The sequence below is a fragment of the Urocampus carinirostris genome, chromosome 10 (genome assembly GCF_059441175.1).
Source record: "Urocampus carinirostris isolate Australia breed hairy pipefish chromosome 10, RoL_Ucar_1.0, whole genome shotgun sequence".
NCBI lineage: Eukaryota > Metazoa > Chordata > Actinopteri > Syngnathiformes > Syngnathidae > Urocampus > Urocampus carinirostris.
Window position 1 is genome coordinate 14,640,412 of NC_142358.1, and position 23,282 is coordinate 14,663,693.

Genomic DNA, 23,282 nt, shown 5'->3' on the forward strand with positions numbered 1-23,282 from the left:
TTGTGCGTTAAAACCCATAACGATAGGATAGAAAGTAATCCAAAGTGTATTTGTCAAACGGGACGAAAAACACCGAAGATAGACACTTAAAACAATAAATCACAAAAAGTGCGAAATAACACGGAGCTGCTGGAAGGGCTGCCGCTCGCGGCGGAACCTATGATGTACTACGATTTGTGACAATGCATTGTTCAACAAAAAATGACTCCCAAAAAATGTAAAATACTTTTATAAAAATTGTCTCAAGACGCTCCCTGCTGGACCAAAGTGGTACTACAACACCACAACTTCACAACGAGATCCAATGCACTAATTTGCATTAATTGATTATGCTCAGCGGCTCATAAAGGGCACGATGAATAGATGAGGTAATTAGTTCCTAACACTTTTAATTGTCAGTTTTATGGCTGTAAAGACATATAATACACCTCCCCTTGATCTAAAACCTACATGAGGGCTAGGGAAAGCTCAAAAAGTTTAGCATAAGGAAATTTAAGGGGCCCCACATGAGGTGATCCCAATTCCAGGATGACCTGCTTCTAATAGATGTTGCAGTAGTTCATCATTTCTATCTGGCATCAAAAAACCAAAACAACGAGGACATTTTATGTTTTTGAACAAAAGGTTGCGGACCACTGCACTAAACTGTATCTGTCTATTAAAACTGTTCAACATTCCATCAGTCTGGCCCTCGGCTTGTAGACATTTTTTTATTTAGCCCTCTGTCCGTTTGACACCCTTTCTTTTGTGTACTTGCACTCTAAGTATTGCATAAATACAGAAAAGGACTTTTTAATGTTCCCAGTAAGATCGTGGCTGCTCCAAATGTTGCGGCATATGGAGCGTACCTCACACTCCAGTGTTTGTTTACATTCTGCGGTTCCCTTCCTGAGCATGCCCCTGCTGTTGAGCTCATTGCACGACCGTGGGCGTAAAGTGACAGCGAGAAGACCTTGTTGTTGCGTAGGAGGCCCGTTTAGAGTCCGGATTGGCAGGCGTGTGCACGAGCACGGCGCGACTCCCTGACCCTTCGTCCTCCTGGGAGATGCCTTCGCTCCCTGTTGTTGTTAATATCCGAGATGATGTTTCCGTGTTTTGTTTTCATCTCTCCCTTCCTCACTACGCCTGCCCTCAATAATTTCTCCACTCGCTCACACACCCACTGCCGCTGTTGGCACGTTCCCTTTCACCTTCAAAGTAAGGCTGCAACAATTAGTCAAAGTTGGAGACAAAAATCGATAACAGAAATTGTAGACTATGGATTCCGTTGTCGACTATTGTTGCCGGACGCGTTTTTCCAGCTGAAAGGTATCTCTACATGTATTTGATCTATGCTGAGACCAGGGTTCCCGCTGATCTTGAATTTATTATTCTAAAAATAAGGCATTTAGTACGCCTTCAATCCAATTTTTGAAAGTCTTGATATGTAAATACTTTAATGATATTTATATTTGTTTGAACCAAAAACATTTAATGACATTTATCAATTGTGTTTCTTAATTCTTAAAAGTGGCTGTCCGGTGATCGTTTTCGTCTTTGCCAGGTAAAGTGTACAAGGCACAATGTAAGAAATATTTGTAGGGGTTTTTAATTAAAACATATTTTTGGTCAACCTTGTCTTAAATTCAATTTTAAAAGGCATTAAAAAAATCTTATAGGCTTGAATTTAATATGTCTTAAGCTGTAGGAACCCTGTGAGATTCACTCCTGCGTAATAGATTGACCGCCTTGAGAGTTAACATGGGCATATAGAAATGGCAGCGTCAAGATCAAGTATGCCTACCAAAACTTATCAAGTTTGTAAGCGTATTAGCCTGGGCACAACGAATAAATAGTAAGGTGAAGGAGACCTTGTGTATGATGGCGGTAACTCTGTTACGCACAAACATTTAAAGAGCACGGCAAACACTGGAACGAAACAGAGTAACTTATCTCGGTAAGACTCAAGTAACGTTCAAGTCAATACCTTTCTGATGACAACATCAGAAATTTTATACGCTTATATTTTGCTATGAAATTGAGCTTGAGCATTAAGCCAAGACTGTACCTGACAACATATTTGAAAATAAATTGCACTTGGAAAAGCAAACGTCAGTTGTTGAAACCATTTAATTTCAAAGTTTTGAAAATTGTATTTCTGTTACAAACTTTGCAGTTGACCACTGAATGTACATCATATTTGTTTTGTTTATTGTTCTGCCTATAAGCCGATTCTTGCTTAACAGGAATAAAAAACGTTTTCTTGATTTTAATTTGTAATTGATTTGTCTGTCCCTAAAGATGGACAGAGGTTTATTTATGCTTTTATGTCTCTACTGAATGAGAACTGCACCATGTTTGGTTTTAGATTTGTATTTATTTTTTTATAAAAATCTGCTTATGTTCAATAAAAGTTTTATTTTTCATTGTTCCCATTTACTTGTGTTGAATATAATTTAATCAACTTCATGCTAAATTCAAGCAAAAAACAATAATTGTGTGATTAGTCGACTATCAAAATAATTGTTAGTTGCACCCCTAATCGTCATTCAGTTCAGAATCTTGCGCGACCTGTTATGACTTTGCAAGTCGGTTTTACCACAGACTGATCTTATATGTTACAATGTGTGCCTTTTCATGTGTCATCTGTATCCCTGGTGGTCTGTTGCAGTGTTTTTCAAAAGGTGGGTCGCGGCCTTAGCCATGGCAAAATAATGCAAAGAAGACAAAAAAACAGAGTCAACTAAACTCCTTAACAGTAGTTGGCAATCATGCCCTGCTCGATTGCTTCTTTATGTTCAGTCAATCGGCGCGTTCGAGAGGGACGACATCCCATTTTATTGTGCTTTTGTTGGTTTTATTTCCCTTTTCTGACTATAATGAAAAAAAAGTTAGTGATAAGGGGATAGAAAATTGGAAAACGGTGACACAACGATCGAGTCAAAGTAGGAAACAATTGTGAAATATGAAAATGTTGGACGAGTGTCTGCCATTGAAGTGCTCCTGGACGGTACAGTAAATAGTTTAGAAATTGCATATTCCGACTGATCAATCAATGTGCTAATACGGAACTTTTTGATTTTTAGCCTTACTGTAATTGTAGTTCCATGCAGCTTATAGTCTGGTGCTCCTTATATATGAAGAATATATCACAAAGGACTGTTTTTTTGGGGGGTGCGGCTTATAATCTTGTGCAGCGTATAGTTTGGAAATACGGTAATTTTGTTCCAGGAATGTGCTCCTTTGTAACGTGTACTCGCAACACTGCCCCTCACACACCCAATGCCTCTACTCGTTCCTTTTCACCTTCGTAGTAAAGAATGCAAATGAGTGCCTGACGGACAAATGCGTGAGCTCACTTGCGCAACCGCTCTCGAGCTCAGTTGGGTGATGTCATCAAGGTCTATTCACTCCATGGCAGCGAGTCAAAATCGTCCATTTGCACCCCGCCTCCCTTTCCTCAACGACTGCAACAGCACCCAGCGAGAGAGGCCGCATGGCAGAGCGGAATGACTGTGAGGAGAGGGGAAGAGTAGGGGATGCTTAGCAACTGAGCATCCACGGAGAGAAGATGCTCAGGGGCAAGTGGATGCATGTGCACAATTTCCCCTCTACATCCCCTTTTCAGTGTGCAAAATGGCTGCATTTTATACATGTGATTTACTGCTTACTCACCCATCTTCCAGCTGACTTTTTAGCTGGTAAGTCGTCAACGTGTGCAAGACCGCACTTGCAAAGTGGCTGCTTTGCAATCTGGGCCAACAGACCTCAAGTGCATCCCTTCACAGTAACCGCTATAAATAAACATGATGAAAAGGCAGCCGCACCTCAACTCTTAAGCGAATGCTCTGTTAAAGAAGTGAAGGTTGTTTTTTTTTCTTAATGCATTTATATACTCTTAACTTGAAAAGGCGAGAAAAGATGTGTTCTGATTTATTTTTATTGTGTAAAATATATTTTATTATATTGAATAGCAGATCTTGTTTTGCTGTATCCTTCAAAATTGACCTCTTACCTCATGAAGATGCACTGACGTATTTTTTTGCACCGTGGTGTAACAAAAAACTGTTTAAACTGGAAATTCTTTCTTTTGTTATTTTAATGCAGGTGCAACAAATCTAGCTAAGATCTCAAATCTTTCCACTAAAAAGTATAGTGTGTCTCAAAAAATGTATATACACTTCGACTTTTTAGATTTGGTTTTAGAAAGAGTTCTGGAAATATTCTGGAAATGTGAAAATAAAGCTGATGTGCAAAGACGTGTTGGGGCACCAGTGTGTGTGTGCAACATAGATTTTTGGAGACACACTATACTTATCAAATCATATTTTATTTGAGATAATTATCTTGAAAGGAAATTGGCAAGTTCATTCAAATACAGTGTGTTCCAAAAGTCCTCTAGTAAATATGAGAAAACTAGTAATGTTAATTTGTACATGGAACGTTTTAAGACGTCCATTGTGAGCACCATTAGTCACACTACACAGATCAAGCCAATAGTCAAATTCTTGCTAAACGTGTCCCAGAATTGAATTGCCTTATCTTGTTGAGTCAACACCATTAATGGGTGTGAAAAGAAATTTAAAAATCATTATCATCAAAACAAACTTGATTTAATTAGCTTTAAAATTCCTTACTACCATTCATAGTTAAGATGTATTGGGACTTCTAGTGTACCCATACTTTTGGAGCATCCTGTATATGTATCATGACAACAGAGACAAAACGATATTACTGCCTTGCAAACTGAGCGATACCATAATCATAATCCCACTGAGTGATATAAAATCAGTCTTCTTTTCTATTGTAACCCCCTAAATTGTTTATCACTTCCCTTATTGAAAAATGTTTCAAATAGTTCAGGTTAAAAATTGACTCCTAATAACGTTTTTGAAATCTCCTACTTTATTTTTGATTTGAATATAGTAGTGGCAGGCATTTGAGTGAATTTCATTATACAGTATTACAGAAAACAATTTTAATCAATAGACTGCCTTTCCAAGATTTCTCTGACATCCTGTCCGCCTCCACTATATTGTCAAAACAATGAAATCAGCCCCCATTTATTCACTATCCAGCTTTTTATCTTCACGAGGGTTGCGGGGCTGCTGAAGCCCATCTTAGCTGTCTTCAGTGCTCGGTGGAAGCCCTGGACGGGTTGCCAGCCAATTGCAGGGCACACTGACGCAAACAATGGAATCGAACACAGGACCTTCAAATTATGAAGCGGACATGTTAACCTCTCGGTCTTCCGCGCCACCCCATTCTGTCATATCTGGATATTGGGTTTTGCTTGGGTGATGTGTGACTCATGACCAAGCTCCTAAATTTGAGACCACTTCCCGTCTGTTGGTTAGGTGTTAGTCACCGAGTACAATCTGAATGTAAGCAATTCATTTCAGTCCCTCAGATTCTTGCTGTGAGCATAAATGAATCAATTTAATTGATTGTTTTTTCTTGACTTACAGTGCCGTGAATCCTCCACCCCTTTTTGATTTCTGTGTTTTTTGCATATTCATCACTCACAAGAGTTTCAGATCATCAAGCCAATTTTAATAGCACACAGACAACACCAAAACAATCTAAACCTATTTAGCCCTATGTGAAAAAGTTTTTTCCCTCTTAATCCAATATTGAGTTCAGCCACCTTTTGGCAGCGATAACAATACTCAAACATTTACGATAATTGGTAATGAGTCTTTCACAACACTGTTGAACAATTTTGGCCCAGTCTTCTTTGTGAAATTGTTTATAATCTGGTGTATTGGAGGGAATGAACTGCTCGTTTGAGGTCACACCACAGCATCTCAATTGGATTTAAATCCAGACTTTGAATTGGCCACACCAGAACCTTGTTATTATTATTTTACTTTACGGGACCAAATAGGCCTACATTTGTTTGCAACTTAATAAATGTAATCAACATATCAAAACTGCATTTTGTATTTCCTTGGGTTGTCTCGAGTGTTGTTGCGAGTGATGTATATGCAGAAAATTGCAAAAAAGAAAATTGACGAAAGGGTCAAATACTTTTTCATGGCACTGTATGTTTCATGGAGCACTAGGGGAAGTTCTTGCTTCTCAACTGAGTAAATATTTTGTACGATCTTTTTTAACAGAGGGAATCATTGTGTCAAAGCCCTCAACATATCACATCTGCATTACCATCACTCTCATCATCGACCCATTAACTGAAAATTTCCCTCACTCAAGTGATTCAAGTGTTGCACATTTGTCAAATATGTACACAGATGGATACCAAATATTTAGCTGCCTTTCTTCTGTTTCTTTATTTTTTTTAGGAAGAAGCATTTGGTGGATTTGGAAAAAGCACTGAGCAAAAAAGAATACCAAGTCCATCGAAAACCACTTCAGGTACTGAAACCACTTTTTTCAAATATTGTACTTCTGGTAAAACTGTTTGGTCTCTTTGGTTGTCTTTTCGCTCTTGTGTGGCGTGTATGACACTTGTCTGTATCCGCTGCATTTGTACGAATTGGTAGATGATCTTTGAAGGATATTCCTGTAAAAAGTATTTTGAAAGAAAAATGACAATAACCTCTGCCCAGCCACATAACAATTGTTGACAATTGTAATTATTTCTGCTGGTAGTTTTTAACATCAGGAAGTGTAGTGTCTTGTTTAGGGTGTAACATAAGTTGAACATTTGCGTTTGATATTGCGTCATTAAAATTTGCCAAACTTATGTGGGACCGTTCTTGCAAAGCAGCTGCCATTTAATTATAAATTTAGCCAATTTTTCTAAGTAATGTCAAACAAATTAGGTGTCAAAATAATGACCGATAATGATACATTTTAATGTAGCAATTGGAAAGATGTTTTTGATTAGTATTTAACTCGATTTTCTTATCGGAAAAATGAGAAATATATAGGAAAGAAGATTGAAAACAAAACAATGGCGCTGAAACAAAAACTAACATAGTTTTAATGTTTTTGTTCCGATGTTGACACGGTGGCCAATGGGCGATTCAGCAGTAGCGCTGCTTCTTGCGGCTCCAGCGCAGTTTCTCAGCGCTCCTCACAGATTTCCTCTGCAGTCTTCCAGGTCCAGCAGCCCCACTTTGGACGACTCCTCATGCTGAAACAAAAACTAACATAGTTAAAATGTTTTTGTTTCACGTTAACAAAATAGTTTTAATATTAAGTTATTGTTCTGTCACTTTTCTGCCAAGCATGTCTTAACTTGCATGAAAGTGAACATAAAGGTTTCTCTGTTATATTTATATCTGACTCTTTTTATGATTCAGATTCAGATTCAGATCTACTTTATTGTCATTCTAGTACACGTGTATACAGAACGAAATTTCGATGCATCTGACCCCCACAGTTTCCTTGAATGTACAGATATAAATAAAGTTGTATTGTATTTTGGCTACGTATAGTATTTTACCATAGTGCCGATAGTGCAAGAAGAGTAGCTAACCAGATGTGCAAAATGGGCAGTCAGGTTAACAAGTCAGGTACACAGTAACATTAACACTGTAGCAATAACGCTGTAATTACAATAGTGCAGAGAGCAATGTGCAAGGAGTGGCAAGCTATAAAAAACTGCCAGTAGTGCAAAAAGTCAGATTAGCAGCCGTTTAGATTTAAGTTAACTATATGTTAGATTGACCATTGATGAATGGGATGTTGCATTCAAAGAGTCAAACATTGTAGGCATCCCTGGAATCTTTTTTTTTAATGCATTGTTAACTAAGTGAGTTTGACTGTTTGGTTCACTCAGAGGTTAGTTCTGGACATCATGGGCCTGCAAGCTCCTTAATGAGTAAAGATCTTTTAGATGCTCTTCAATATTTTTGTCCTTAGATTCACTTTGTGGTTTCATGAGGAAGAATGCTTAATGTGTTCAAATCAATTAAGTTCTCCTTTAACCTTTTAGCCTGCCATCCCTTTTTTCTCTGGTTATTTCTTTTAACGTAATGTTTTTTTGCAACATTGCTCAAAAGAAAACTACAGAAAAATAACTGTTAAAAAAAAGGAAGAAATATACCTACAGTATTTTTTTTGTAGTGGTTGACCTCATATCTTTATAGGAAATCCATGTATTGGTACTTATTTTTTATTATTTTAAATTTTAACTAAAAAAATCTATCTATTATCTGTATTGAAACTATCAGTTTACAATTTGAATTGTACTTTTGATTTTTCAGCAGGTCCATCCATACAAGAGAAGAAGCCAAGAGGACGTCCACCGCGTGGTGTCTCAGCTCAAAAAGCTGCTACTGCAGGTCGCCTTTCCCCCTGTTCGGTTCTATCCCCACCGCAAGCCAAACCTGAAGTCCTTGAGCGAACAGCTGAGAAGGTAAAGAGATTGCCCGGAAGGCCGCCGGGTACCGCGGAAAAACGAAGGGGCCGCCCCCCTTCGTCAAGTTCCAAGAAAGCTTCGAGCGTAGGTAGCCATGCAGCAGCTGAAGACTGTAGACAAGCTCAGTCGAGTGTGGACCCTGGGGAGGACTGGAAAAGTGCAAAGAAGGCACCACAGGGCTCTGAGGCCAACCGACCACACGGCGGGCGTGGTGAATCCAAAGATCACAACTCCAAGAGAGCAACTTCACTTACGTCTTTTAAGTCCCGGCTTAAGGCGTTACCCGGCGTGCCTCGGCGTCGGCGGGGACGCCCACCCTCAGCGGATCGTCTCAAAGCTGAGGCAGCAGCGGCAGCTCAGCTGTCCGCTTCTGTTGAATCTGGCGAAGGAAAACAAAAAACCCCGAAGGGAGGCGGCGAATCGCAGAAACCCCGCCCGAATAAAGAGGAAAACCAGGACTCTTCCGATCTTCCCACCTCGCCATCTCCATCTGTGCCTGACCGACCTGTGGGACTCCGAAAAAGCCCTCGGCACAGGAAGCCTGTCCGGATTGTCCCGCCGTTGAAGCGTACCGACGCCACCATCGCTAAGCAGCTTCTCCAGCGTGCTAAAAAAGGCGCACAGAAAAGAATGGAGAAGGAAGCTGGAGCCGGAGGGACGGGTGCCTTTGAGTCTAGTATCCGTAAAACGCAGCTGAAGAACATCAGGCAGTTCATCATGCCCGTGGTCAGCACCGTCTCCCTTCGTATCATCAAGACACCGAAGCGCTTTATCGAAGACGAGGGAAACTTTGTGTCCCCACCGCCTCAAATGAAAATTGCACGGTTGGAGGCGCCAAGCACATCAGTTTCCACCTCCACCCAACCCACCTCCATTGCATCTTCTTCCCCCTCACCGGTGGTGGCATCCACAACCGTGGTGGCCTCCACAACATCGGAAACCACTAGCACCGGCACTACTGCTCCTGTGGAATCCTTACCACCTCCTCCACCCCCAACGCCCGTCACCACCGCTCCGGCACAGCCCGAGAGTCTCCTCAATAGCAACACCGACACGGTGGCCAATGGGCGATTCAGCAGTAGCGCTGCTTCTTGCGGCTCCAGCGCAGTTTCTCAGCGCTCCTCACAGATTTCCTCCGCAGAGTCTTCCAGGTCCAGCAGCCCTACTTTGGACGACTCCTCATGCGACTCTCAGGCCTCTGAGGCCACTCAAGCCTTTTCTGAGCCTGAGGATCACTCCCTGTCTTTGCAGGTGGAGAGGGAGTCCAACTTATTAGGCAACTCCCAGCCTCCCTCACCTCCCTCTGAGCCAGAGCCCGTTTTACCTAAGAGGAGTCAGCGTGGCCAGAGAAGCCAGGGAGTGAGTCAGTTGAGTCGAGAGACTCAAGGGAGGGAGGCTGTGGAGACAGTGGCAAGCAAAAAGCCCATTATCAGCCCACCCACTGGGGTTTTGATGACCTCCTCTGCGCTTCTCAACGCCAAACAGGTTTCAACCACGACGTCCTCTTCTACTTCTCCCCCGCCTCCTCCCCTCCTTACACCGCCACAGCCTTCCCAGTCGGCTTCATCTAGCACAGCTGCTGTCAATGAGCACCATGCTCAGTCTCCCTGGTTGCCGCACCCCATTCCTCCGTTCATGCCCGGGCCCTCAGGGCTGTCCAACATATCAGACAAACGAAGCCGTTCCATTCTGAGGGAACCCACTTTCCGCTGGACGTCCCTCTCCCGCCCCGGGTATCAATATTTTTCCTCCGCCAAGTACGCCAAGGAGGGTCTCATTCGGAAACCCATTTTCGACAACTTCCGTCCTCCACCTCTCACTGCGCAGGACGTCGGCCTGCTGCCTCAAGGTGTCAGCGGAGTTGGTGGGGCCGGTCCAGCTGTCTTCACCGCACAAGGGCCTGGAGGATCAGGAACAGGGACTCGCCTATTTACCCCACATCACCCACACAGCCATCACCAGCATCCCTCTTCTTCTCGCTTTGAATCCCCTCACCCCAAGCGTAGCCCGCTGTTGCGTGCCCCACGGTTCACGGCAAGTGAAGCCCACTACAGGATCTTCGAGTCGGTAACACTGCATTCTTCATCTGGTAGCTCCCATTCTCCCCACCAGAAGTCATTAAGCTCCAGCAGGAGTTCGCGGCGCAGGAGACGGCTGATTTCTGGGCTTTTACGTGGCCAGACAAGGTCACCTTCCCACTCTATGACCAGGCGCAGCAGTCAAATCGGGGGCCAAATGTCCGCGGGGAGGGGATCCTCTGACTCAGTGGTGTCTGATTCGGTCCCCACTAGTAACCCCAGCTCCCTGCAGAGTGGCTGTGCCACCCCACTTGCTACTAGTGCCTTAAATCCTACTCCTTTTGGCAACTTCTCCGTTTCAATGGGTCTTAGCTCGCAGGGGATATCTGACAGCAGGAGAGGCCTTGCTGGAAATCCACCACCTACTTCATCTTCCGCTTTTCCCTCCTTTCCTTCTAGTGACCAAGATATGGGACGGGGAGCTGGAAAAGGAAATAAGGAGAAAATCCTGTTAGCTCCCCAGGAACTTGCTCCAAAAGACAAAGAAAGAGATACTGAGAAACACAGGGAGAAGGAAAACAAAAGGGATGGAAGGAAGGATGTGGAGAAAAGGAGTAAGATCTCTACTCCGGATGGCTCCCCAATTGTGCACTCTAGTCTCTATATAGATGGCAGGGACTCAGAAGATGCTCTTTCATCCCTTGCTTCCAAAAAGACTCAAGGGAGAAGAAAACCAATGTCAGTGGATGCGGTAACAGACACTCCATGTTCTGGCATGTCTGGTCTTCACGCCCCCACTGCCAATTCAATTGCTAAGGAGCGATTGGCAAAGAAAGGCAGATCCGATGAAAAGGGAGCAGAGTTAGAAGAAGGGGAGATTGAGGAAGAAAAACAAAGTGCTCCAAGCCAGCAGGGGGTGAGCTTTGCTGGCCAGTCGGGAAGACAACACCTCCCGGTTTCCTCTCTTGGGTCTGTGTTGGAACAAGCGGAGAAACAACCTGCAGCCGACAAACGGGTTGTTGGACTCCTGAGGAAGGCCAAAGCCCAGCTCTTCGAGATCAAAAAGAACAAGCTGAAGCCTGCTGACCAAACCAAGGTCCAGGTAAGTTTTTATAAAAAAACAAATATACCTACTAGAATTGCCATGAGGGTGTACCAAACCTTCTAAACCAAAACATTTTCGGCCTAAAATAAGTACATTCTCAGTTTCACCTGAAAGAAAACAATTTAACCACAAAAATGCTGCCGTGACATAATCAGGGTTCCAGCGAAGCTTTAAAAAGTCTTGAAATGCATTTAATTCTATTCTAAAAAACATTAATATGATTCATATTTGTTTGAACTAATATTAGTAATATTTATCAAATGTCTTTTTTAAGAATTCACCGATTTCTTTTTTTGGTAAAGTTGCATGACCACATTAACTGGACTATCAAAACCGTGCTATGGTTTCAGTCGGGCCTTAGTTCTTAGGTCAACCCACAATACACATAGCAACTTCAGACATAGATGTTTACTTTTGACCATGGGAAAGAACATATTTAATGAAAAGTGGCTGTCCTACAAACAATTTTTGCCATGGATAAAAGCCTTGCCCGGTAATATGTATGAGGCACGATGCATTGCGCGCAAAGAAATATTTTCGTTTATTTTTCACTTTGCACATAAGAAGAAAGGGGAAAGACCAGCGTCCAAACGATAAGTGTGTGAAATTTGTTATCTGAAGCATTTAAACAGGCTCCCCTATTGACTTTTTCGTATCAGTGGTAAACTCAAAAAGTAATTAAAACCAAGCATGTTGTAATTGACAATATTTAGTGGAATGTATTACTATTGGGGTGTGTTTAGTTTAACAGTTAACTCCAATTAGAGGACATTGCTAGCACACTGAGCCTGTTCCATCAATTCTCCTCTGCCCTTTTAGTTCTAAATAATACAATAACCAGTGGTAATTTAACACTCTGTAGAATAAGACCACGTGTCCACCGAGGTAGTGGTAAACGTTTACTCTTTAGGTGTTAGATTAAAACCAATATTGAGTACACTTAAAAAAGACAGTGTTAAATTAACACTTATTAGTTAAACGTGTAACAAAAACTCATCATCCACTGAGTGTTGGATTAACACTGGTGATTTTACTGTGTAAGGTTAAGCAGAAGTGATATGCAGCTAAGACTGTGTTGTTGTTATTTTAGGTATTTTCCCTGCACAGTTTTATCAATACCACAACATATTAGTATCATATCTGTATACTGTGTGTACAGATATGATACAAATGCACACAAGCTGCCTGAGGGAATCGCACCTAGAGAACTATGTTTTAATATTCAAATGCAAACCTGCATTAGTACTTAAAGTGAAACTCGATAATGGGAAAGTCCCATGGAGGGTGTTGCTTGAGGGGAATTTTGTTAGTTTCATACATTATGCACAAGCTAGAACAGCCCGTGATTTTGGAAGTCCTTTGAAAAGACCTTTCCTCAGTTCTTTACCGGCTAATCCGTTGATTAGTTGAGTGTAAGTGTCTATTGCGCTCTTACGCGCTTTGGCAATCGTCGATAGTTAACGTCGACTATTCATTATTAATACAGTTTCATTTACACGAGGATCGTTGATGTATTTATGAGCAGCATTTTACTTACTGGTTGTACTTATTTTTGTTAATGGGAGCAGGGTCAAGAGAGTGACTCTTCAGAGACCTCTGTACACAGTCCACGCATCAAGCATGTGTGTCGTCGTGCAGCTGTGGCTCTTGGTCGTAATCGTGCAGTGTTCCCAGATGACATGCCCACACTTAGTGCCTTGCCCTGGGAGGAGAGGGAGAAGATCCTGTCTTCCATGGGGAATGACGGTAAGAAAACCATTTCAATTTTTCTTGACAAAAAATAAGATGTTAGACTCTTCATTTTTAATGCAGTATTGTATACACCTACACGACATCCATTAATTTAGAATTCCAGAGTACGTTTGAATCTGTTTACTCCCGTAGCGGTTTGTCCGAACATGTATATTTTCCCCATCTTCAGACAAATCGTCAGTAGCAGGCTCGGAGGAGGCCGAGCCTCAGTCCCCACCTTTAAAGCCACGGGAGACACGGCAAAGGACTGTTCAGGAGGCTCCTCCCAAAAAGGGTCGGCGGTCACGACGCTGCGGCCAGTGTTCAGGTTGTCAGGTTCCGGAAGATTGTGGGGAGTGCACCAACTGTCTCGACAAGCCCAAGTTTGGGGGACGAAACATCAAAAAGCAATGTTGCAAGTAAGTATTAGCTAGGCACAATCAAGTATTATCTGGGTTGGGCAGTATTAAATATAACATCATTTTACAATGGTTTTACACTGTGTTATTTTTTTTAATGACTAACAAAGGTCTTCCACTCTACAGTATTGGATATTGCGGGATACCGTTAAACCAAAATAATCACAAACCAAACTTCACATAATATAATTAACCAGCACACCTTGATTATACCATTCACATTCTGTTTGTGATCTGTTTTATAAAGAGTATAAAAACACAAGATGCATGTGAACACGGACTGCCAGTGAAAACTGGAAAGGCGGCTGCGTTAAACAGCAAGTCAGGATAAAATAGTGGGCCCCAAACCAAATACAACAATACTAACATATCAGCAAGTTTTGTCCGCCCAACCCATCAACAACTGCTAATTACTTTAACATGTAAAAAAGAGACAGATGACATAGCAATTAACAAAAACGTATGAAATGCTCAACAAGAAATTAACAGCCAATTGTGCAAAGAGTCAGAGAAACTCATTACACAAAACTGAATTTGGAATGGGATGGACAATAAGTATACTGCAACTCGCAGTATGTAAAATAAAAAAAAAGCTCTTCGTACGCGGGTAAATCCAAGCTACGACTTGAGACCTTGTTGAGTACAACTGGAATGGATTTCAATGACCGCAATTGTTGGTTTGAAAAATTCGAGAAAACAACTGGCTCTGTAACTGCTTGGCATCCGGTAGCTACGAGTGCAGGTTACAGAGCCGCGATGGACTCTTTTCAGCGATTTGCTTCATTAAAATAAAAATAAAATAAAATAAAAACAACATGCAGTAGTAATGTTTATTATGTACGTTTATTTTAAGTGACCGTAACACTAATTTTAAGTGTACCGATAGTATTTACGCACTATCAAAAGTCGTGTGCCTTCAGTCGCGTCACACACCTCTCACCAATTTTAAGAGTTTTTTTACGGTCCTTAGCCTGCGGTGGGCCATAAGGGCCTGCATGATCTTCTTCGGCTTAAGAAATCTTTAGCCAGTAGTGACTGGTTCAAATGATTATTGACACATTGGTTAGCCAATCAAATTCCCAACATAAATATATTCAGAGCCGAAAGTAAACGTGCGTAATGCAACTGGGATCCATTTTTACGTGTGATTATTACGCGCAAGCGTTCACAATCAGTGATTGACTTCTGTAAAAAGAAGTCAAACATTTACAACTCTTTCACAATTTCTAAAAATAGGCCAAAGTAAAGTACAGGGATGCAGAGGTTTTAGAACTGTGAACTGGTCGCCTCCATATGACCACTTTTGGAAACGGTGTAACGTACCTTTTAGAAAAATGTGTTAAACAATGTTTAGTTTTTGAGATTTTCAAAAAATTTGACCTGGGAACAGGTAAAGTTTCATGCTCTTGTCACAGCTGTTTTTCAGCATGAGATTGCAAAATTATTTTAGGCAGTAATAAAACGATGGTATTTCTGTTTGTTACAACTTTGATTACTCAATGTTAACAATGATTATTTCAGTTTGGGACAAAACTTTAGTGATAGATTTTAAAAGAGACCAAAACCGTCCATATTCTCCAAACATAAGAACAGCTTTCAATCTACTTTGAGTATATTTCGGATTACAATTTTAGGCGAATTGTACAGGTTTGTTAAGGGGTTAATTATTTGATATCGGTAAAATTCGTTCATTATACAAGCAACAAATTAAGCTCGGATAAAGAGGTACCACTATACATTGAATATTACGAAATCCCAATTCATCAATGCAATATTTGGCAAATACAATCTATTTTTTGTTCCTTTCTCTAGGATGAGGAAGTGTCAAAACCTGCAGTGGATGCCCTCAAAGCTTTTTCTTCAAAGACAGGGTAAAGGTAAAAAGGACCAGAAGAGGATAAGGTTTGCTGAAAAGAAAGAGAGCCTCAATCCAGTGAAAGGACACAACTCTGAATGTGGCAGCAAGACTGTTGCTGTGCCGCCAAAAGAAGAATCTCCCCACAGAAAGAGTGAAATTTCCCCTTCCGACCTTGACGAGGAGACATCAAAGCAGCAGTCCCCACCGCAAGCATCTTCTCCAGCGCCGTCATCCTCTTCTTCCCCAGATGACTCCCCACAAGCCACCAGCACGTTCGCAAGCCAGGCCCAATCCCCTGACCTCGAGCAGCCTTCTGCTCCGAGCAACATCCCCGGCAAAAAGGGACAAAAAACGCAGCAACCAGCATCCTCTTCCTCTTCCTCGTCTTCCTCGTCACCCTCTTCGTCCAGCTCGTCCTCCTCCTCGTCTTCCTCTTCTTCGTCCTCGGCGCAGAATTCCCCAGCCCCTTCTCCGTCAATGCCATCTCATCCCCAACACTCCCAAGAGCCGCCAGGGCCACCGAGCGGTCATGCACCCACAAGGAAAGACTCCTCACCCAAGATTCCATTAAGCGAGCCTACGAAGACTAAACGGCAGAACTCAACAACAGCAACGTCAGATACCAGTAAGAGACCACAGAATCATTTTGGCTTTTTGCGCTCCGTTTTCCATAACTACGACATAACACTAATAACAACTGGTTCACAGATGGCCCAAAATCCGTTCAAAATGGATTGAATTACTACATCAGTGCTCGAGAACATGGCTTGCGAGCCAGATATAGCTCTTTTCATGAGTACATCTGGTTTAGAGATTAACTAGAGCCTTAATAATCTTTTTAACTTTCCAATTTTAGGGAATGCGAAACCTAAGCAATTTAGTATGCCAGTCGTTGGGTCTCAAAAGTTTTAGCTTAAATTTACACTTGCGGTGTTACATCGACAGACACTGTTTTGGCTGTTCTTCTCTTAGGAATCCTTCATATGGAAGCTCAATATATGTTCACTGTTGAGACACTTTATGTTGTAAACCCACAGAGCAAACTGTAAACATCCAGACTAATTTGATTGGGTCAGGAGTAGAAATGAGGGGATCTCTTCACACATGGCGCACTCCCCTGAATACATCCGAATCCTTCTCGTTTGCAGTATTTTGTGACATTTTTACAAAAGAACTCTGCTCACACCTTGTTTTGCAACAATATTTTCTACCAAAATGAGCATCAACAATCTTAAGTAACTGTGGGAGAGAGACACATTAAGTAGTATATTTGTTGATAACAGGCTCTGGCATTGATATTATTTCATAGATTTTATCAAATAATCAAATGTCCCACATTGAAATAAAATGTGTTGAATAATCTGCTTTTGTCTGGAGAGCATGTTTTCTGGTTTTGTTGAACTTTCTCTTAAAATTCGTGGCGTGGCGCTCGAAAAAAATAAAAAAAGATTTGCTTTCTTGGCTCTTTGAGACAAAAATGTTCCTGACCCCTGCACTACATGGCTCAAATTGATCCTACTTTCCGGTTTTGTATTCCACTAAATAATGATTGGGGTTGTTTTATACAAAATTATCCATTTTGGGGGGTTGTTTTATGCCCTAAATGACCCAATATTTTCGGTTATGATATTTTGGGACAGTTTTTTTAAACAAACTTAAAAATAATGCTTTTCACAATGACCAAATGTCAGGGTGTTTTAACACAATTGTCTGTTTTACTTTTAACCGTTGAATCATTTAGGCTTTACTTGGTGTTTTTTAACCTTAGACAGCTTAGGAGCATTCTATTTTCCACAACTATGTCCTAACACTAAAAACAACTGGCTCATGGATAACTCAAAATAGGTTTTAAAATGGACTGGTCTACTACATGAGGGGTCTCCAATGTAGTCCTGGCTGGCACCAGGGTTGCCCCTAAGGACAGCTGAGGTGCCCGTGGACCTTTTCTGAAAATAGCTTACCAGATCTGGCTTATAATGACTTTCAAGTAAAATTATTATTTTAGTTTTTGACTGAGCATATTTAACTCAACTTCCAGTAATGAGTCTGGTAATAACATAGTAACAACCTAGTGATAACATGATAAGTTGTTATTTTAGGAATGCATATCAATCTGTGGGTGCCTTTTGCGCTAATTACCGTATTTTCCGCACTATAAGGCGCACCTAAAAGCCTTTATTTTTTTCAAAAGCTGACCATGCGCCTTATAATACAGTGCGCCTTATTTATGGATCAATTTTAAAATTGCAAAGTTTTCCAACTAACTTGCAGCCGCCGACTCGATTTTCCCCCGAACGCCAAGTAGTACGCGGTGTATGCTGGGATTTATTTACCGGCGTTTCATTGGCTAACCAATGTGTCAATCATCATTTGAATCAATCACTATTGGCTAAAGTTATTCGGAGGTCAAGGGGCGGATCCTTTTTATCATTTACAGGCTGGCATTGGCTTAAACGGCAACACAAAGCCTGCAATTGGCCAAAAAAAGATGAATGTTTATGGCACGTGGCTGACGGCATGGAGAAAGCATTTTTTTCTATTCTGTATTTGAAATTATTTTATTCTCCTGGATTTACTACCCTCACGGATATAAGAGGACATTGGCTGCACATTATTATGAACACAACGACTTCGGTGAGCTACTTCGGGTTTTATATTGTCCCTGTATCTTGTTTCAGACTGAACTCGATGTTTCTGTGATAAGCGGTGCAGATAATGGATGGAATGGAGTGTCTATTTTTAAATTAAACTCAATTCCAAGTGTTTATTGTCATATGCACAGTAAAGTTGCGAGCGAAAATGAAAATAGAAACTAAGAAATGTTTGGCATTTCTTGAATCCCAAGACTTTAACCTTCCGAATGATACTTGAAATGACGCATTTAAGTGACATCGTACGGACACCGCATCCGCACATGTCTACGACACGTATTTGCTTCTTTGCAAGCTTTGGGAATGTTAAGGGGGTAATCGGTTGGACTGAACTATCTGACTGTTTTGTCCACGTTCCCATTGTAGCGCCTTATAATCCGGTGCGTCTTATCTATGTCAAAAATTGGACCAAAAACTATTTTTTCGGGGTGCGCCCTAGAACCCGGTGCGCCTTATAGTGCGGAAAATACGGTACTAACAATAAGTAGCTCTGAGCTTAAAATAAGGTTGGAGACCCTTGCATTACACGGATCAATTTTAATCCAACTTTCTGTTTTTCTATTGCATAAAATCAATTATTTGGGTTATTTTACACAGAATAATCTTCTGTGGGGGTTTTTAAGGTCCAAAATGATCCATGGGTTGTTCGGGTATTTTGGGGGAAGATTTCTTTAAACAAATTATTTAATTATTCAGTTTCAACAAAATTATCGAAAATGGTCATTTGACTCCAAATATCAGTTTTGGAAGATATTAAACAAACGGAACCAGCGTTTTTAGGTTGTTTTATTTTGAAACGAAAACAAAAAACACCCAATTTCGGAAGTAGTTAGTGCAAAGCAAGTAAGGAATTTCGGTGAAATCAACTCAAGATGTGGATTTTTCCACCATTGAACTAAACTGACTTGGGGACGTTTGAAATTGTGTCTTGACCAGATTTAGGCGTAAATTTGGCCTTGGGTCAAAACTTTGTTAGTCACTATTCATCACGTTTCTTATTTTTTTAAAAGCAATCAGTTTTAATGGTTACTCGTCACTTCAGTCCTATTCATTGGACCCTTTAACGTTCGGACGGCCTGCCGGTGGGCCGTTAAACTGTTAGTAAACAAATAACAAAGTTGTGTCAGCAGTCACTAAAATACATCATGCCACATATCATTTGAAAACTTAAACTCTTGGGATTCAAGAGATTTCAAAACATACCCATTACAGAAAAACAAGATACCAGAAAACTATAAAGCAGATATAACTTACCCAAAAGTCAAACATTTACAACTTTTTCACAATGTCTAAAAATTGGACAGAGTAAAATATGCAAATGCAAAGTTTTAAGGGCTGTAAACTGGTCACATCCAAATCTCCACTTTTGGAAACTCCTCGATCTACCATTAGAAAAATGTGTAAAACACAATGTTTCGTTTTTCCGATTGTGATCAAATTTGACAATGTAGTAGGTAAAGCTTCAAGCAATTGTCTCACCTGTTTTCCAGCTATGATTCCCATGCTACACTCGTCTGTGGGCGTTTGATTGCCAAAAAAATAAAACATAAAAATAAAAGGCGAGAAATATTTCTGTGTGTTCCAACTCAGATTACTCAACTTTAGTAGCACTTGCAGTGATTATTTAAGTTTGGGACAAAACTTCAGAGTGTTACCTTTCAAATACAGACCAAAACCATCCACATTCTCCAAACAGTTCAAGAATAGAATTTAATTTACTTTGGCTATGTTTTGGATTTGGATAATGGGCAAATTTTACAGCAACGTCAAGTAATTGAATAATTGAAAATGTCCTGCTCTCCTTTAATATTGTAATCCTAATTATTGAACAAACATGTCGTTTTTGCGTTTCCTGAAAAGCTTTTTGAAGTTAAAACGGTTTGTCTTGAAGCTAACAATTTTGCCCTCCCAATTTTGCTGTACCCTGGTAATATAGTTGGTAATGCCATAATCATCAGTAGTTGACTGTGCTATGGAACTAGTACCTTGTACCTAAGATTGCTTGCTTTTGACACATTCAAATCAATAACTCTGGCAAACCTATTGTTGAATTCAAATGTCTGAATTTTTTCCTCCTTTTCTTTTTATAGTTGTCTTGAAGCAGCTGAAGAAGCCAATTTCTCGCTCTTTACTTCCATCTCTTCAACAGAAACCAAAAGACAAGGTAGACAATGTTCATATAATGATAATAACACACGATGAGGTTTAAATATCATTAAAACCCTTGTGGTTAGTGGCTGAGTTAGCTAAATGTATAAATATAATTTGAGGCTGAGCAACCCTCAGGGATCAGACACTGTATGTCAAAGTTTCCACAGACTTTTAAGTGGTAAGATTCATTTTGTTGTGCTTATTTCTTACTGATGCCTATTTGGGGATTACCTCATTTAGGTAAAATTCCAATTATGCACTTCTTACCATGCAAGATGTTTGTTTTATATCCATGTTTTTAATTGAGTTAAATTTGTGTTGTCATTCTGTTCTTTTCTCCTTTTTTGCCTTGATGGACCCAAAAAGACGCTGACCACAAAATCTCCTGGCAGCTGTACTTTAAACTGGCTAGGCACTCCCTCGACTAGGGGCCAGGCGAAGTCCACGGCACCCTGCGACGGAGTGCATCGAATCAGAGTTGATTTCAAGAGGGAACAAGATGTGGAGAAGGTGTGGGAGGCGGGCGGTCTCGGACAGCTCACCTCTTTGCCCGTCACACCCAGGGTGCTCTGCTTCTTATGTGCAAGCAGTGGAAATTTTGAGGTAAAAACAAAAATTAAGAAATATGAATAACTAGGCATGGGACGAGGCAAGCTGCTTCAAGGGACTTGTGCCCACAAGACAAGATTTTGGGGAAAATATAATGACAAAATACATTTTTCACATTTTTTGGGAGGGGCTTGAGCTGAGATCTTTCTTCTTACTTAATAATGTTGTCTCCAACTATCCAATATTTCAATATCCATATATTTTTAAAATATGATTATAAAATCCAAACACAGGACTGAAACAATCTTTTTGAAACCTTGATAAAAGCAAATGTCTACTCTTTCACCTTTGACTCAGCACAAAACTCTATTGTTTCATGTCTATTAATTATTAATCCATCTAACGTGGTAATTGTCTATTTTAGCTGAAATTAATGCACTATGTCTATCTATCTACCTTGGTCATATCCCTCAAGAGGGGTGACCGACAGCAAGACACACACATACAATAACAAAGAAAATAAAAGGGAAATAAATAGCTTAAAAACACATAGGCGTGAAGATGCCCTTTTCCAACAACCAGCACTTTGGTATTATAAGAGTACAATGTGTTTGTTTTTTTTTGCGTAAAAAGGCGAATGGAAAATTAAAAAACCCTTGTGCAAGGATTTTAGCGCAACTGAAATCCGTTTATTTGGTTTGAGAAGCCATAACATAGATCTTCCTTTGAGCTAGTGGAGTATCTGGAGCATTACATTTTTGAGTGTGATTAAACTCTCAGAATGGCCAGAAAAAATTATCTTTATGTGAATTTGGACAGTCTATTATTGCTCTAAGAAATTATGGCTATTCCATGCAAGAAATTACCAAGAAACTGAAGATGTCCTACAACGGTGTGTATCACCCCCTTCAGAGAATAGCACAAATAGGTTCTAACCGGAGTAGAAAGAGAGGGGGAAAGATGACAAGTATATTAGAGTCTCTAGTTTAAGAAATTGACGCCTTAGCAGGTTCTCAACACGCAGCTTGGTTAAATAATACCCGCAAAACACCAGTGTCAACATCTACAGTGAAAAGCCGACTCTGACATGCTGGCTTTAAGGCAGAGTGGCAAAGATAAAAAGACTGGCATTCAAACGGAAGACATTATACGGGCAGAAGAACAAAGACATTGGATAACTGATTTAATAAATAAAAGTGAGACTTTATCATTGAAAACTCAAACTTTTGAAGGCTAGTGTAACTGGTTTAATTATCTGGAAATTGTTGTCCAAAAGTGCTGTGTAGGAATGGAAGAGTTCTTTGCAACTAAAGCGCTAATGCTAGTGGCCACGCTAGTTATGTTAGACACTTGAGCATTGGCGACATTTTACACCTCTGTTAAAAAATGCTAAATGTGCTTTACAATATAATCTATTGTCAGTGCCTTAGGCCCAGGAACAACATAAAAATGAAAGGGCTTACAATGCATTGATATCCATTTTTAATGGTTTATTTTGGAAATGGCCCTGTACTTTTTTACATTACACTTAAATAAGGGTGACCCGAGGAATATTAAACAAATCTAATGCATCTCGTGCTCTCCTTGAGTAAGATATCTCGTGACATTTTCAACCCGCACTTCGATGTCTCGTTACATGCCTATGAATAACTTAAAAAACATTTTTTGCCAGCTTCATGTCATAAAACCTCCTATTTCAGTTTTTATTTGCAAGTCAAAATCTCACATAACGTTGTTGGAGGATTAAAACTAAACGTGTTGCTTCTTTTCTGTCTCTAGTTTGTTTTCTGCCAGGTATGCTGTGAGCCGTTCCATCTCTTTTGCTTGGGGGAGTCTGAGCGTCCCCTCCAGGAGCAGTTTGAAAACTGGTGTTGTCGCCGATGCCGCTTCTGCCAAGCCTGCGGGCGCCAGCACCAGACAACTAAAGTGAGCGGTTCTGTTTATTTTCTCGGTCACAAAATAAACCCGATGTAGGATCACAGTGTGTCGAAAGGCTGCACAAAACTCCCCAAACACTTCCTGGCGTCGCACCCTGGCTGCCATTAATCAACTTTATAGATCACCGCCTTGATTTTTATGATTTAGCTCATCGACTATGCAGGCTGCACATGACGTTAGCGGACGTGGCTGTCGTTACAGTTTACATTAGGCACTTCAATAAACATTTATTGACCAGGGAAGTCGAACAGTCTTTATGTTGTTTTTGGCCTGTTGGTACAAGTTGATAAGCAACACCAATGTGATTGATCTGCTAAGGTGACCTTTTCTTTGATGCTCCAGGTTTTTAGGAACAAATCTCTGCCTAAAGGGTGTTAATTTCCTGATTACTTTAATTGGCTTCCAGTCCTGGCTCCTTTTCACGGCTGCAAGCTAAAATTTGGCCTGAAAGCTTTTGGCGGGGCCATTGGCATGCCAATGAACTGCTGATAAATCAACACAGGAAATGAGGATCTTCTTGGTCATAAAAATTATGATTGAAACATATTTAAACA

General features: G+C 40.6%; 1 protein-coding gene across 1 annotated transcript in view; it reads left to right on the forward strand.

Annotated features, from left to right (window-relative positions):
• The window catches only part of kmt2a (lysine (K)-specific methyltransferase 2A), an 81,352-nt gene that overhangs the window by 19,114 nt on the left and 38,956 nt on the right, over positions 1-23,282 (forward strand). The window contains exons 2-9 of the mRNA XM_088346125.1: positions 6,282-6,354; positions 8,154-11,428; positions 13,000-13,177; positions 13,353-13,581; positions 15,394-16,064; positions 20,181-20,254; positions 20,608-20,844; positions 22,570-22,716. Coding sequence (XP_088202251.1) covers positions 6,282-6,354; positions 8,154-11,428; positions 13,000-13,177; positions 13,353-13,581; positions 15,394-16,064; positions 20,181-20,254; positions 20,608-20,844; positions 22,570-22,716 — 4,884 coding nt within the window. The remainder of the gene's footprint in view (positions 1-6,281; positions 6,355-8,153; positions 11,429-12,999; positions 13,178-13,352; positions 13,582-15,393; positions 16,065-20,180; positions 20,255-20,607; positions 20,845-22,569; positions 22,717-23,282) is intronic.